At 39.6% G+C, this 18,502-nt stretch overlaps 1 protein-coding gene across 1 annotated transcript; it reads left to right on the top strand.

Annotated features, from left to right (window-relative positions):
• The first annotated feature begins 343 nt into the window (after positions 1-343).
• LOC118405441 (oxytocin receptor-like) lies at positions 344-18,145 on the top strand. Its single transcript, XM_035804941.1, has 5 exons — positions 344-597; positions 8,031-8,133; positions 8,693-8,863; positions 11,242-11,656; positions 18,126-18,145. Exons 1-5 carry the CDS (start codon positions 344-346, stop codon positions 18,143-18,145), a joined length of 963 nt encoding a protein of 320 aa, XP_035660834.1.
• Positions 18,146-18,502: the final 357 nt, after the last annotated feature.

Genomic DNA, 18,502 nt, shown 5'->3' with positions numbered 1-18,502 from the left:
GAATTGACATCAGTAAAAACAATTGCTCACATTCTACCTGTCTTACTTGCCGACTGGTTGCGTAAGGACTGACGTACACGGAACTACGGTCTCCAGCAAAGACGTCGCCTTCTTAATAGGGTTTTTTCTAAGCTTGTCACGTTTTATGCCGTACACCATGAATGGATGGTACCCGGCTCCGTGATTGGTCCTCCGCACGGATCCGCCAAGCACCTCCAGCCAGTTAAACAGCTTCTCGGCTGGTGTAGGCCTAGTGCAAGTTCTCCTCGCTTGTCACGAGCTTCGCGACCTCAGAAAACATTCCCACAGAGCAGCAGGGGACAGAGAAAAGGCAACCTGAGACATGGGTGACGAAGACTTGGACATCAGCCCCCCATGGGAGCCCATCACCTTCAATTATTCCGGCAATGCCACTAATGAGACGTTGCCGTTGCTCACCAGACCCGGAGAGCGGGATGAGACGCTAGCGGCGGTGGAGGTGGGTGTTCTCGGCGCACTGTTCTTCCTGGCCCTGACGGGGAACAGTTATGTTCTCGCCGATATCTACCGGAGTCGGACCCACCACAGGAGGATGCATCTGTTCCTGGCAAACCTCTGGTAACGTTGGATGATACAAAATTATTCTTAAACTATTTATTTTTGTTTTGTGATTACTATCGTAGTCATGATGTAGGCTGTTAAAAGAAATGAATGAGGCCGTTTCAAAATTCCTTTTTTCTTGTAATATTTTATTTGGTGGGCGATTTGCCTTGGTACCTTTTAAAGTGATAGTTAAAACTATCACCTCCCCCTTGCTTTACATGTTAATCTTTACGTGAAAAAAAAATGAGCCGTAAACATTGTGCACTTTATAGACAATGTTTACAAACAGGAAGGACGTTTGGGTTGGTTCTACGCAACCGACTGCTTTTATTATCACAGACTGTCTTCACGCTTGTAAGATCTACTGACGACACGCTCGTCCTTCTAAAACGATTGCTACTCCACGCTACTGTAGACCGGAAGCTTTGCCATGGAATCCTTTCCAAGATTTCTTCTTGGAATGACTTCTCAAAAGTTTCAAAGCATAGGGATTTTCAAAATCCCCCCTGCACCCTGCTTTGTAAGAGATAAGTCTCGACAGTGCAGTGGGTTCGCTTCATTTCTGTCACGCCTCGCAGTTCAATCACAGAGACAGTTCATTTAGATTTAGCCTGCTGTGCGGGATAAACCTGGCATGGGATGATACATTTTTCATCTCATAAAATATCTAAAATCAATTCGCTTGTCTCGCATATCTGATGCCCCCTGTATGCCCCAGTCCTTGGGAATGATTACCATTAGCTTCCCTCTAAGAGGGGTATACAAAGGTGAAGTTCTGGGATCTTCACTCACTCGTTGAACTTCATATTACAGTAATGATAGGCATGGATGCGAAAGCCAATACCTCCTATAATATTCTGATCTCTGGGCGTGATATAATCCAAGCCTAAGCGTTTCATTTACAACGTATGATGGTCTCTACGTACCAGTGCATACCTTGTAATGCATACCTGCTACCTCACATTTTGCCTCAAGCAAGCTACAACTTGTTTGCCGATTGAGAAATTTTAAAAAAATCACCGAAAACGTAGCGGCGCTGGAACTACTGAAGAACATCAACAAAGAAGAGACTATTAGATATAGAGTGTTCTAGGTACTGGTGTGTGGTCAAAAGTATGTACGGGCAAGGGACCAAAAAATACGAAACAAACAAGTAAGCTATCAATCGAAACAACAGGCTTGTTCTTTTGTTATAGGAATGAAACAGTATGAAAATCAATTTACCAACCAACGAGCTTGCTGGTTTGCTACTTGTTTTGATAGAGAAATCAAGGCCATCAAAACTAGTCAATCAAAGAGCGAGTTGGTTGGCTGGTCGTTTTGAAACACAGTTGTTACTTGACAGGCTATAGCTATAACCATCCGTTAGAAAGTCAGCCAACTCAAGCATGTCCCTCCCATTCAGCAGCTGTTAGTACTCGTATGTCTTTTCACCAATGTTATTATTACTTCATGAACCGCGCAGAAAGGAATAAAGGATTGTATCGACCGCAAACACAGCATATGGAGTCTTCCATAATGAATGTGTCTAGCCAAGATTAACAACATTCTCTTTTTTTATTGCTTGATCAATAACGTGGAAATTGTTTTCTTTTCTTTTCTTTGCATTTTGGATCAAAATATATCAGGCACATCTGACAGAATAAAGTCTTTTCTATATTTTCTAACTTAGACCTTAAATGAAGAGTAATCAATAAATTCGTACAATATAACCAAGACAAAGCGATCAGTTCAGTACAAAAAATCCATTATTCTAATTAAAAAAAAGGATTTTCTAATAATCGCAGATCATCAGAAGATATCAAGCTGCGCGAACGCGAGTTTGTTATACACATGGGGGAAACATTGCAGTGGTATGTACCAAAGTGCTGTGTTTTCTCATAAAATATAATATTCGGGGCAATAAAACTTAATGATGTCATCCATATGGCCCCCCAAAATCAGATTTAGTATTCTTCCATGCCCATCTATCAATATTCGTTACGGCTCTATTCTTTGAGAACACAATGGAAGGTCAAAATGGCAATTTAGCCAACCTTAAAACCTTATCATCCACATTCACGTTCAGAAGCCGTGCATAAAACGACCGTGCTGTGTTTAATATTTATCCTTTTCTATGGATTAACAGACCGTCCCTAATTGTTATCATGTACTTTTCCCCATAGATTTAAGATATCCTCTCTTTTTCATTGCTTAATCAATAACTTGGAAATGATTTGTCTCCTTTCCTTTACATTTTGGATCAGAATATTTCAGGGACATTCGGTACAATATAGTCTAAACTATATTTTCTAACTCGCAGATTCTAAACGAAGAGTAAACAATAACATTTTCCCAAGACAAAGCGATTAATTTAGAGGAAACAATCCATTAGTTGTATGTCCTTAACAATCACATTCATGTTAAGAAGCCGTGTGTAAAACGACTGTGCTGTGTTTAACATGTATCCTTTACCACGGATTAACAGACCGTCACTAATTGTTATGATGTACTTTTTACCCCAGATCAATGCTCCGCTCCTAACCACGACAGGGTTTAATGGCCGTGACATGAGCTATTCTATTCCATGTAGGAGTTGTCACGACATCTATACTTCTTACCAGGCACGATGATTAAGGGAACAAAATTAATCAGCACCTGATGCCGCAGCCTTTACGCGAATTGGTTTGTCACACACCAGAACAAATATATTACAGAATAAGTCATTCGGTCTTGCTTTACACGGCTCACTTAGTCAGATCTATCCCTTCATCTTTCCTTCGTTTCTTCCTCCATTCATACCTTCCCTGTTCCTTTCCTTATTACTCTTCACTCTTTCTATCTCTCCAAACAAAATAAATTGTTCATAGTACAGAGAAGTGTCAAAACGTCTGCTTAGATATCACATGCTTGGGCTCCATGAATGTGAAAAGCTCTTTAGCAGTCTTTGATATGTTACAGCGGGGCTCGTTCAAAGTTACTGCTGCTTCAGCGTATAACTCCAGGGGAACTAATACATCAGTTGTTCTAAGAAGATAAACACAGCAAACAGACGCTGATTAAGTAAACACGTCGGTATATGAGTCTCCGAACAACGCTGATGAAAACGTATCTTTACAGCCGTTGCTAAGGAGCCTGACAGATTGATTCCATTTATTGCGCACCTAAGGGTGCGATCATGCGATAGCATTTTGATACGCACATTTAATCAGACTGTAACGGCAAGACATGGACTAGCGTTTCATTTCAGTGTTGCCCGAGGTCATAGCCCTAGAATGGTCGGGGTCCTCGTCTCTGATTGGTCAAGTCTTCCTGGATCAGTGATGTAATTAATGAGGCTAACAATAACAGGAAACCGAAGATTTCATCCGAAGATTTCATCCGTCCGTGAAATATTTTTTGGGGGAAATGAATTTCCTGTTTTTTTCCTTATTATCGTGATTTTTCGACGATTCCCTCTTTGCATCTTCCCATAGACTCCCACAAGGCAAGAGACAAGCATGTGGCAGGAAATTGAAGACAGGAAACGAGAATCCCACATATAGCTTTGATACAGAAATTGTGGTTATGAATACATACAAGGGAGTAATTATGAGATATGAAGAGGCGGATATTGGGAACGCTAGGGTATCTGTCGTTGACACTTCAACGTGGTTTTCAGTGATTGGTATATAATGATGGGAAATTTAGTTTCACGAAAGACTCAGGTTTGATTTAGACACCACGCAGGCTTCCTTTGGGATAACGTTTATCAGTGTGAAAAGAGAAGAGTAGTATTTAGGGAGTAGTAGTATTGCGAAAATTACCCAAGGACCGAGCGTTATTAGGACAGGGTTACTTTATCTTAAGTAAAACCATGCTTAAAGCAACCTTCCTTAGAGCAGTTACATATAATCCTAAGACGGATATTCGGCAAACCAAATTGTATAAGGCTAGGAGGAGTCTGGGTTTGTAGATATCACACGTACTTCTTGAAATGCCATGAAAATTAAATCTATTACAGTACCAACGGCGTCAATATGTTTTCACAAAAGATAAAATTACCTTTTATCAATTTGGTAGTGAAAGCAAACCTCAGTATGCATAAATGTCCAAATTGTGTCTATTGCCCATTGCTGATGTTTTCTGCGAATAAGCATGCACAAATATCACAATCCAAACAAAATTTTAGACTAAGACAGTACCCGATGTGTGTGTGTGTTCAGGTTAACAGCGTTGCGTCGTGAAAAGAAGTCATTCTAATGCCATGTAAATTCAAACAGTGTTGGACCGATCCAGTGTATGAATCCCCGAGAATTAATATTCCAGCTGTCCTCTTAAGATAAGTGTAGAAAAATACGCCCAGCTGGGAAAAGCTGAGGGTTTAAGAGCCTGGATTTCTGCAACATCAAAATTATAGCAAAAACGTTATCTAAAACGGCTTTACGAAATAAAAGGCGTAAAAATTCTTCTACTCTTCAAGCTTCTACTTGCTTAGAAAATATATTGAATAGTGTTTCAGTCAATTAATTCTTTATTGCAGGCACTGACTGGCCCATAGTAAAAATAGACTACTGAATATTCATAACAGCATATTATTAGACATATGCACAGAAACATATCACTTGTGCAAAAATAGTACTTCTGTGTAATGGCGTCCCCAGATGTTTTTGACGTGAGCTGTGCAAGTCATTGCCCGTGCTTTTTTGATGACAGTATTGAAAACCACATCAGAATTCGATATAAAAACTTTAAGTTTAGTTTGAAAAATTTCTACGACCATTGTTTACTCAACTATTAGTCTTGAGAATCATCATTGATTACATAGAAACGTATTGTAAAACGTATCACAGTGTGACCGTGATATTAGAATGGACATGGGATATACAATGGGAATGAATGATGCTGCAACGTTTACATGTATCAGTACACGCTTTGACATTTGAAAACTAGCACGAGAAGTCATACGTTGTTTGTGACATTTTGATGGTGAGCCTGGGTGTGCTAGTACACCATCTGTGCAACAAGAAACACTTATTCCTGTTTATACAAAAATACATTAAGAGTGCATCTTTCTAGATGTCACGCGTCGATGTTACATGGCAGTTATACTAAAGTCTTATAGACTTCGTTACGTTTGTCTTGCATGGAAAACAAGTAAAAGGGAAAATCATACTTTTTTTCTACAGAAACATGACAAATTTTTTTCCATATTGAAGCCAAGGCTTATGAGATAGAATGCAAGGTAGTGACCCCGACTCTTCCGTTCTACTCTGGGGATGAGATGCCACATCGTCACCCCCGAACAGTAAAGGCCCCCTTTCACCTGACGTGCGGCACGCAAGCGGCATAGCAGCGTTCGGTCACTGCGGTACTGTTTTGTTATTTTCTCAGATTTGTTATAATTCAGATATTGCGCAATACGTAAAAGTGTGACATAGAAGACCACAAAATACACAACAAGTAAGAAAATTCGTTCTTTATCTCTGAAATTCGTTGAGCATCTTCCGAACGCAGCAATGCCGCAAGCGTGCCGCACGTCAAGTGAAAGGGGGCCTTTACTGAGGCCTGAACTGACATGAATTCACTTCTACACTACATGGAATTAGCCTTACGTATCCATAGCCACGTAACACTATCAAATAAGTAGTCTATGTAGGCAGGTAATGCAATCAAATATCATCATCTAATGCTCGGTCACGAGCGATAGCCGATACTGAGTTACAACGCGCAGTAAAGGTAGTATCTCACTGCACTTGGGGCACCCGTGCGGCACCGCGGGTTTCGTTCACTGCGGCACTGTTTTGTTATTTTCTCCTATCTCATAATTAAAATGTAATACATAAGATATGACTTAGAAGAAAATTCGTTCTTTATCTCTGAAATTCGTTGAGTATCTTTCGAAGCCCGCAGTGCCGTAACGGTGCCTCAAGTGCAGTGAAATACAATTAAGAAATACATTAGATGCTCCTACATGCCCCCCCCCCTCACGGTGAATGAGAAACATGGTTAAAATCACGCACGAAGCCGCGGCGAGGCTGAGCTGTCGATAGCCTTCCACTCCGGCAAACACATCGCCTGTGTGAGTTATACCTGGATTTGGGCATGTCGGAGGAAATCTATCTTGTTTAGCCTTCAACAGATCTCGGTCTCACGTTTCATCAAAGCCCTGCATTCACAATCATTGCGCTTCACTGGGCAGAATTCACTTGTATATCCTATTAGGTTGGAAGCATCATTCACAAATACTTTCTACTGTTTTGCAAATGATAAGAGTAAGTCCATGTAGTAGATCTGGAGTCCATGTATTCACAATCATTACGCTTTACTGGACTGGGCAGAATTCACTTGTACATCCTATTAGGTTGGAAGCATCATTCACAGATACTTTTTACATGGCAGATTACTGTTCTGAGAGTGATATGAGTTAGATCTCCAGTTAGATCTGGAGTCCATGTAGTGTATGGCGTTCTTTATCTGTATTCTTCCAAAGGACATCACACCATAACCATGACTAAACATGTCTAATTCCTGTGTGTTTTGGTTTATTTTTACACCATAACCATGACTAAACATGTCTAATTCCTGTGTGTTTTGGTTTATTTTTTCTTTTCTATTGTCGCAAGGTACGTTTAATTGTAAACGCTAAATGTTGAATTGTTAAGCTAAAGGCTGTAGATAAGTCCAAGTATAATCGATGTGATGTTAGAATTCAGTTCTATATCTAGAGAAACTTAAGTTTTCTTTCGTTTTTTTTTTATTTGAACACTTAATTGTTTAGATATGTCGTTTACTTCATTGCCCCAGTGACAACAACGGAGGTATTGTAATCAGTTGTTTCGCAGTTTCGCAATTTGGCATTTGAATGCTATGTTTCGCAGTTTCGCAATTTGGCATTTGAATGCTATATAGTACGTCGGGACGCAAACAGGAAAGTAGCTCAAAGGTGCCAGAAAGGTCTAAGAAATGTGGCAGGAAATGATGTCGGCCCCGGTCCATATTTTCCCCACCGCCTGCAGCATGTTGCCCTGTACATTACACGAAAAGTGGCATTTACCAATAGCGGTAAATGTCAGGCATGTCCGGTAATGTTTGCCAAAAAGGAAACAACATCAAACATCACGATAGCGGTCGCTTCAATATAGGAAGAGCCATATCTGGCATTTACTGCTATTGGTATGTCCCACTTTTCATGCAGTGACTGTAGCCTTATTTATGCTTCTTCCGTTTAGCACTGTGACGACATTCTTCTAAATTGTTTAATCTTTCAGTTAATTGATTCTTTATTACAGGCACGAAATGGCCCATAGTAAACACAGAATATTGTATATACATAACATCATACTATAAGACCCACAAAAACTTATCACTTTTGTCCAATAGCGTCCCCAGCGATTTTTGACGTGAGTTGTGCAAACCATTGTCCCTCATATTTGATGCTTCTTCCATTTAGCACTATGATGACATTTTCTCCGTTGTTTAACCCACAGCATCGCGGATCTGACCGTGGCGTTGTTCAACATCCTCCCCCAGCTCATCTGGGACGCCACCGACCGTTTCCTGGCAGGGGACTTCCTCTGCAGGGTCGTCAAGGTGAGGACTTGTCTTTCCGGGAATCTGTAGCGAACCATGTTATCTTCTAGTTTGTCCAGTCTCAATATAGTTTTGTAATCAACATTCGGTACTTTTTCCCCTGCCTTGTTCGCTTTGTGTTGTCATTTGAAGAACATTTTTTATTGTTACGGAATGCTGTGTTACTTCTAAGATTGCTGTTCCTACACTAAGAATACTTTTTCTACTTCAAGAGCAAAATTCGTATTGCCTAGAAATGTTTTCTTAGAGATTGATGTTCTACGGAATGTGAATAGTAGAGGTTGATTACCCATGAAATGCTTACGTAATAAATTTGCCACCATGGCCAGCCAATACATTTGAGATCTGCGGAGTAGTTACGCCTCACAATGTTTCCGGCATCTGTTTCCAGTAACTACTTTTGTAAGTACATTTTCGTAGATTTGAAAAAAAAAACTCCTTCGCGGCGATGTTTTAAAGAGACGGAAATATAATCAAAATTGACAAATATATTCTTATAAAATTCTTAAATTCACATTTCATAATGCTTTCACAAAATCCATGGAATCTGTCTCCCCAGTATCTCCAGCTGACCAGTCTGTACGCCTCGTCGTTCGTCCTTGTCGGCTCGGCTCTGGACCGTTACACGGCCATCTGCCACCCCATGTCGGCCGTCACCAGGACCGTGTACAAACCCAAACGGGTCCTCCTGCTCTGCTGGTCGTTCTCGGTCGTCTTCGGAGTTCCACAGGTATGCAGCGCGCACTCAGAACGACGCACGTATAGGGCAGTGTTCACGTATACTATATATTCCCCTTCGGTCAGTAATGACCATTGTAAAATCCTATACATGTCCAATGGCATCGTGTATTGTTTGCATCTAGTTGTGGTGGAAAAGAAATCGTATGCAGTCGACTGAATTCTGATGTAACGTATAACTTAGCCAAACATCCAACAGAAACTGTGCTGATTCTAACAACATGGCAACAACTCCTAGATCCTGTACATGTCTGATCAAACATAGCAGTTGAGGGGGCCAGGCCGAAAAGTGATAAAATTTTATAATGTGTTTAGTTATTGTTGACATATGATGTTGCCACTAATTATTGATAAACACAGACGGTTCATCAGCCAGACTGATAGTCTCGCGCAAGTATAGTGCCCCAGGTAGGCATGGCCGACAGCGATCTAACGGAAATGTTGAAAAATGGAAAAAGTGATTCGTAGACACGTACTCCGCGTATCAATGTTCTGGTAGGACCACATAATCACAGACCAATCGCAATTGCGAACGTTAAAACAAATGTCTGTAAAGCAATGACTGATTAGCCACGTCACCCTGTCCTTGGCCTTCGGATCCATTCCATGATAACGTTTATTAAGTATGAGGGCTCTCTAATTGAGCACGTATCCATATCAAGTTGCGCGTCAACTAGATCTTAATCAAATTGAAAATGTCAATAGAATGAATACCTCACACTGATACTCTGTCAACCACAATTCATTTACCTTGGTCGTGCCAATGTGCTTGTCTTAAAGATAACTAAATACTTTGATGACATAATGCCACTGTTACCTAAATATATACATTCTGAATGTTCATGGCAGGTGGGGTGAGGTAAGGTGAAAACCGAAGATTGTAATGAGCTGCAGAGTTATTCCTCATCGTATGGTAATGCCTGGCCTGTGGCATCTTAAACCAATTTGAGACTCACAAAGTTGCGAAGTATATCACACCCTCTTCCCAACAAAAATCTACGCATGGTTGTGAGCTGTTGGGAAAATTAACGATTGTTTTCGGTACGCCGACTAAATATCGTTCAGGAACTCAGAAGTTTCTTAAGTTGGGAGTCTAAAGCAATGCCAACTCATGTTCATCTCGAATCAACTCAGTTGCTCATAAAAATCTGAACAATAAATTGAGACATTTTACCTTTGTGCTAAATTTCAATTCATAAAATATGAGGCTGGTATAGAAAATGACACTAGTTTTTGACTTCGCCTTGTACTTCCCCCACCCAATTTTCATTCCCAACTCTATGCGTAGCCATGACGTATTGTTGAGCTGTTGGACAAACGAAAGATCGTTCAATTTCCCTTTTCGGTAATAGGTTTGTGTGGGTACACCCGAGGATACCTTCGCAGTTCCAAACGACAAACCACACGTTACCGCCAAGATACCGAAAAAGTCCCCATAGGGAGTTTACAATCTTTTAAGATTAGTTTATCAACACTCGCCAGCGAACAGCTGTTATTTTAACACGGAACAAGTACAACCATTGCTGTAAGGGATTGATGAGTGTAATTTATATACCAGTCTAGGGTACAGAAAAATCGATTCGGCACCATGCACTCCTAATGGCCTGGCAGTAGCTAAAAGCGAATTTGTCGCCTTTCTTCAGATATCGCCATCGCCTGGGCACATTCCGGGAGCTAGAGACTCGCAACACCCAGGGCGGTAATAGCAAAACTAATTTAGAACCTTTCCGGCACAGTCAGAACGATAGAGGATAGAGCAACCCGTTCTATATTAAAACTTATGACGTGAATATGTGTTTTCCTGAATGCTACTCATTTTACAAATCCTCTCCCTGAATACCAAGATTTCAGTATACATAATTAAGGGTTACAATGATACATAATTAAAGATTACAATGCTACATAATTATGGATTACAGCGACACATTATTACATCTATTTTGGAGTGCAGTGTTCTGCATAGGAAAAGTTAGATGGATTCGTACACGAATGACATTTATTGGAACCTTTCACTTGGACGCACGGCATACTGTATTCGGCATTTCTGTTAAATTTGCATAATTAACAAATCAGGAGAAGTTTTCAAAACAAATTTGTTTGAGGTAATAAAATGATATAGGTCTCAAGGTCTTAAGTTAGAGAAAGTTTAAGATGTCATCTTCTTAAACATTTAAATGACTGAAATCGGTAAGTGGATAGAATACAATAATATTTGTTTATACAATGCATACATGTATGTCTAAACTTTTCATAAATTAAAGATTACATGCCCATGTTGCTGTTTAGATTGCAAGTTTAAATTTTACATTGTTAGATAGAAACGGAAATTGCCTATATCCCAACATAAGGTATATGTCTCTGTCCGTTTAGATCCAGATCTTCGGCCTACGGGACGGTCCTCACGGGTACCCCGACTGTTGGGGTCTCTTCATCCACCCCTGGGGACAGACCGCCTACGTCATCTGGTGCAGCCTCTCTCTCTTCTTCATCCCCTGCCTCATCATCGCCACGGCCTACACCCACATCTCCATCGAGGTCTGGAGGGTGTACCGGGAGGAGAAGTCCCCAGGACAGCTGCAGTACCGCCGGGCAAGTCGCTTCGACGTCCCGATCCGCTCGGGAAAGTTCCGGCCCCGTACGCACCGCGTGGGCGGGGATTTCCGGGCCACGAAGATCCGCACAGTGCAGATGACGCTGGTCATCGTCATCGCCTACATCCTGTGCTGGTCACCTTTCTTCATCATGCAGTTGTGGGCAGTCTTCGATCTCAACGCACCATTTGAAGGTTTGTACATTTTTTTCTGTGTTCAAAGTATTGATAATGATAGATCATACTGACAAAACTTTATGCATTATACCTTACCAGTGTAAACCGGATGTACGATGATGATGAAAGTATATTGTCAACTGTGAGTTAGATGATGGGCTAGGTTTGAACAAGGTGCGCATGCGGTATAAAAGACAAAAACAAACACAACCAATAAAGGAAATATTTCCATCCCTAACAAGTAGCATACTATACTATATATACTACTTATATTAAGTTATCCTGAGTTATTTGTATTGTAAATAGTTGACACCTGACGTTTAGTTATTTAAGTTTGACCTTTGATTTCAATTTTGATTCAGTTGTTGTGATTTTGTGTTAATTTATGTTGGGGTCTCCCGGCCCCCCAGGAGGTATTGAAAAACGCCAAAAGGCGATGTATTTTCCTGGATAAATAAATAAACTGAAACTGAATACGAAATCGGATAAAAGTATGCTTAAAGATATTTGTAATCTTTACGTCACATTTAAGCAGTCATAAATTCTTCTGCTAAAACTCTTTAAAACCTATGAAACACTGAACACATTTGGTAGATATCTTTACATTGATATGCATATATATAAGGGAAATATCTATTTACATTTGGTACCTGATGCGTTTTGATCATTTACAGACAAACAGATACATAACTTATTTGACTACTGATGATAAGCAATATCCAAAACCTTCAAAGCAATTCTAGTAATGGAGAATCATTTGCACAATGAGGTCCAATGCGGGATCAATGAGCGAGCTATACCGATAATTCAGTGTATTCCAATACATGAAAAAAGTAGTTTTAGCCGTTGAGTTTCCCAATGGAAAACACAAAAGTATTTACATATGCCCACCAATGTTCATAGAATCGTCATCATTTCATATTCAAGACACATACAGCCGATATTGGGCTGTAATGACAGAAAAGACAGTCAATGACTAAACGGGATCTTTCATGAATATTTGGCATGGTACCAAATTAAAGTGCGAAAAACAAGGCAAGGACAAGAAAACTGTTCTGTGCATCGCAGTAACCACCGCTTATTAGGGTGACCATAACAGCCGGGTAGAGCCTTGGCCTACAGCTATTTGAAATGAAGTAGTTTCTACATGCTATTGTACGCACTTTGGTAGTAATGGTGGCAAATGGAAATGCCATACGAGACCGAATTCTCAAATGCTTGTTTTAAGGGATCACTGAACTGCTGTTTACAAGAGTGAGCAATGTTTGGGAAAATATAAATAATATATTAATTTACATACAAGGAAACGACAGCACACTTTTCTCTTCATATTGGTATGATGGAGTATGGTTTTCTATCATGTCTAAGGTCAAATACTAATTTTCCAAAAAAAAGCAAAATAGTAGAGACGCTAAGATCTGTAACTTGTAAAGATTATCCTTCTAACAGGAAATGCAACAAAATTTCCTTGATTGAACAGTATGCTCATTATGCATAGCGACATAGTTTGATCTCCCTTTGTCCTGTTATGCCTTGCTATTCTCTCATTTTTATTGTATGTATTACTTTCAGTATTTAATGTTAGGCTTGTTTTTATCCTAAGTCTGTATATCTTTGGGGGAGTCGGCCTCGTAGAGGAACTTGATTTCTGTTGCCGACTCCCCCCAGATTGTACACAATCTGAGAAGTGGAATAGATAAATAAAGTATGTGATTATAGGCATATGTGATATTTCATTCACAAAAAATATATTGATCTAAGCGTTTATGCACATTAAGTCGGTATGTTTACTTCTCTATTACTGGTTAGGTTGTTCAGAGCGTACAGCCTCTGCTGCCTAACAAGCCTGTGGCTTTTACGTGGGACGGTTTACCTAAAAGCTCCAAGTAGGGTTTACTGGATAAAAAGTAACTAAGACATAAAATGAGAGTATCTGCAGACGAGTAAAACACTCTTTACAGGCAGCTGTAAAAGGACTTACTTTACTGACCTACACCATAAGTAACGACTAGGGCTGGGTACCGGTACAGAAGATTCAGGTCCAGGTCCGGTTCAGGTCCAAAGGATCAGGTCCAGGTCCGGACCTGAACCTGGACCTGATTCAGTATGACTCATACCAATGGTCCATTTCACTACAAAGAAATCTGTTTGGTGGAGTATTAGACTTACACTGGCGTTTTAAAATCCTACAACGCTAACTGCACCTGTACGATTGATTGTAAACCTTGGTAGAAATTACTATAAACTCTACTCTACTTCACTCTTATCATTTTCTTCCAACTGCAAGCGCCAAAACGTGTGAATGCCTAATAAAATAATATGTTAATTTTCTAATCGGTCCAGCATTCGGTCCACCTATTTTTTTCAGGTCCGGTTTTTCTGGACCGGTCCAATAAGAAAAACCGGTTTTGTACCGGTACGCTGTACCGATACCCAGCCCTAGTAACGACCCATCTACCCTGACCATTAGCCGGGTACTGTTATATTGGACTTTAGTGGTCTCAGTGGGAAATGGAGCTTTTTTACGATATGACATCTGGTAACACAATAGCAGCAATTCAGCAGTTTCTACGGCATTTAAAACTAACAATGGGCAATAGTCTGATCCTAGGCCACAGTATGTCTCATACAAACTATTCCAATAATGGCAATTAGAATGGACTAAACCTCTAATTGCGACGGGGGCTGTCCTGAACTAGGACGTAGAGGTGGTATCTCACTGCACTTAGGGCACCGGTGCGGCACTGAGGGATTCGTTCACTGCCTCGCTGTTGTGTTATTTTCGCCGATTTTTTTAAAAATAATTTAGATATAGTGTAATGCGAGTCTTACATTTTTGTTCTTTCACATCTTCTTTGACCTTGGAATATTCTATGACATTATTACCTCCATGAAATTTCATGGAGGTTATATTTTACCCTGCGTTTGTGTGTGTGTCTGTCTGTCTGTCAACAAGATAACTCAAGAACGGCTGGATGGATTGGTTTCATACTTGGTGTGTTGGTAGGGTGTGATGAAAGCTGGAAGTGATTAGATTTTGGGCCCCCTAGCGGCTTCCCTTGGTACTGCAGCGCAACTTCCGGTTTTGCTATCTCGTGTTCTGAACAAGCTATGGTCCCAATTTTTGGGTGTTAGATAGCTCTTGCGCTCAGGAATAAGTGACATAAGTTTGGGCCGCCTAGCGTCTAGTTTTGGGATAGCAGGGGCATTTTTGTCAAAAACTTCTGAAGACAATAACTCAAGAAAGGAACAGCGGATTTTCATGATTTTTGGTATGTAGGTACCTCAGACAATGTTGTACAAAATGAAATACTAATTATGCAAAATTATATTACATTTGCACAATTAATGAGAATATTCTATCATAGCAGTTTTTTCTATGTATCTCTTGTCCCTGACGTGATATGGTCTTGACATTTGGGTGGTAGATAGCTGTCAGTGTCATGACAAATTGGGGCAAGTTTCAGCCCCCTTACATTTAATTTGAGAACTGCAGGGGCGTTTTTGTCAAGACATTCCAATGAGGATAACTGCAGAAAGGATTGACGGATTGGCATCATATTAGACATGCGGGTACCTTAGGCAAAGATGTTCATAATGATATACATGTTATGCAAATGAGAGCTTAATTTGCATAATTAATGAGGAAATGGTATAATTCCATTGTTTTCAATAACTGGACTTCAATAAATGTAACACATGTTAATTATGATAGGTAGAATATAAGCAGATACCTAATATGGTAATGAGGAACTTATTTGCATAATTTATGTAAAAATTGCAAAACCGCTTTATGATTAATAGTGGGAATTTTATAATTGTGACATGTGTACGTTAGTCAATGATGAACAACACCATGCATAAATTATGTTAATGTGTTAGTCAATTGCATGAAATTTATGAAAGCTCTAAATTTTCATGGAGGTATGAGGTCGCTGAACTCTAGTTATTACTAGTACGTTTTCCGTTACGCACTTTTAGAGAAGGATGGGTGGTTCACTTGAAAATCACAATCAAACCATGGCAGTCACAGAATCGGTGAATTGAGCATGACTGACAATTAGTAGTAGAATAACAACTGGTACAAAAGTGCGGGTGGAAATCATTTAGCTGTAGCTGGCAATTAGTTGTAGAATAGGATCTGGTACATAATATGGGTGGAAAACATTTAACTGTAGCGATGCTGCATTGCATGACAACTCACTCACTCAATCCTCTTCTGTACCCAGTGGTTAGTAAGGTTTCAGGAAGCATGACAACTAGCTACATGAAAAAAACATTATGCCTCAAAACTTCACTTTGGGGGTTGTTCAAAAGACAGACACGAGAAAACCCTGGCCTACTTAAGATAAAAGCAAATCATTTTCACAATGATAAACAAGGTGCCTATCCTGAAAGCCTTCAAGGTCTGAGCAATATATACCAAAACCTTTCAGTTCTTCAGAACTAGGGCATCATAACAAGCATGTAATACTAATGCTGACTGTTTTTGTAGTTCTTCAAGGTCTTGGCAACAGAAAAACTCGTCAGAACTTTATAGTTTACTCTTTGTCAAGATGACTTCGTAAGATTGACAGCAAAACCATTATATTTCGTTAAAGTTTATTATAAGGCAAGCCAGCAATTTTCGAGGTCTAGATAGGTCACAGAAAATACAACTCTACAGCTCTTCAGAGTTCACTCCTGTTTATGCTATTCATGTTGCAGGAACACTTTAACGTCTAGACAGTATCAGTTAGGATTCATTTTTTGGCAAGTTGGGAACTCAAAGACTTCAAGGGATCCTAAGAAGTCTTCAGAAATAGAAAATTATAGAGAAGTAGGACATTTGATAGAAGACGTCAAGAATTCTTTGTTGAGTCCTATAGAATCAGGACATTCAAAGATGTGTGGTTGGAAACCCAAGTGTATTTCCGCTATCCTGAATGTCTATAGGGGGAGGTAATGGTCCGACGTGGGTGTGCAGAATGACTTTGATATCGACGTGGACCGACACGGTTTGTTGCAGCTCGTTTTATAGACGTAGATGACAGGAAACGTCGTCAGAAGCGTAACGTCCTGTGACAAATGCCAAAAGTACGTGACAACTATACTAAAACGGTTATCCAAAGATCACAAATACTTGCCCATAAAGTGTATTAGGCATTCTTAATTCTGAGCTAAAGGGCATCCCAATAAACTCAACTCATATCCAACAGATCATATAATTTTAGATTTACTAGCTATAGTAGCAGCGATATGTAAAAAAAATACAGTATGGCAAAAATCATGCAGAGCATTCAATAGGTAATGACAAGTATTAAGTAAAGAAAAATCAGATGTCCATAGTGACTACCTTCCCATTAGAAATATAAATATCATTTCAGTTTTCAATTAAGATACATGAAGACACGTTTCATATGTATATCTATATCTGTATCTGTATCTATATAGCCGGTATTACCGCCGTTCGGCGTAACACAACAGCAGTATAAGAATATCCTGTTCATTTGTTTCAGTTAGGAAGTATTACAAGGCGTTATTCTGCGGCTAAGAATAAGACCTCGTAATGTTATATTCACTTATTACGATCTATTTCAACTATCGACTGAATCTTACGGTTTAACATGCAAAGAAGGCACTTAATTCATGTTGATAAATTGAGCAATGTAGAAGCAATTCAGGGTCGATTGCACAGGTACAGCCCATTTGGACTTTCCTCGCTTCAAGAAACCTACTAGTCCATCGGTGAATGGGAATTGATTCCTCGCAAAGTTTGGATTGAGTACTTAAGAAGAGTTCTTATCCAAGATACATTTTTTGTAGCTAACCAGGAAAGATCTTACCAATAAACCATTGTCCTGGGTCCTTTTGAAAAGGTATGCTTGTGGCATCTTAGGTTCACAGTATCACGCGAATTGTGAATAACAGGTAATAACAACTATCAAGTAAAGAAAATTATATATTTATATTGAATTATATTATAACTTCTTGATAAATACGACCAAACACACCTAAGCATTAGGATACGAATATCACCTGAGTTTTCAAAAGATGTGAAGACGCATTTTCAATCAGCTTTATTTTGAATGATATTAATCGGGCCTTTTCCAAGACAATCTGTCAATTTGTTCCAGTTCTGGATGAATAAGATGAGTTATTCTACGGATAGCATTTAAAAAGTGCAAAAAATTTTCTTATATCTGTTCAACTACCGAATTAATCGGGTGGATTAACAAAGAAGATGCCTCTTTAGTGTTGATAAATGTACTAATGTAGAAACAATACAAGGTCGGTTGGCAACGGCACGCACATGGGCGGCCCATTTGGATTCTTCTCGCTTCAGTAAGCTTACTTCCTCCATCGGTGAATGGGAATTGATTACTCGTGAAGTTAAGGTTGAGTACTTAACATTCTATCGAAGGGTACATTGTGCAGCTTACCAGGAAAGGTCTTACCAATAAACCATTACCTTTGTCAATTAACCATTGACTTGGTCTTTTTGTAGATTTAGTTACCATTGAGTAGTGATCAACAAAAGTCCAGATCAATTTATGCAAATGTATGCAGCTATGCGAACTTATTCTAATGTCAGAGTATTCATGAAGTCAATGTATGCATATTCTGTAAACTCTGCCGAAGATATCAGTATCTATTTGGTCATTAGATTGTTGATAGATGTCTTTGGTAGGTGCAGGTCAGACATGCAAATTTATGTCGTTATGCAAACGTATTCTAACGCCGAATGTATTCATTAAGGCAATGTATGCATATTTAATAATGGAACTGTGCCGAATATATCAGTATCTGTTTGGTCATTAGATTGTTGATAGATGTCTTTGGTAGATGCAGGTCGAAAGTTTGCATGCATCTTATGCGTTCTTC

This window comes from Branchiostoma floridae, chromosome 18 (assembly GCF_000003815.2).
Source record: "Branchiostoma floridae strain S238N-H82 chromosome 18, Bfl_VNyyK, whole genome shotgun sequence".
Taxonomy (NCBI): Eukaryota; Metazoa; Chordata; class Leptocardii; order Amphioxiformes; family Branchiostomatidae; genus Branchiostoma; species Branchiostoma floridae.
The sequence above is the reverse complement of the archived record's forward strand: the minus strand, read 5'-3'. Positions and strand labels throughout refer to the sequence as shown.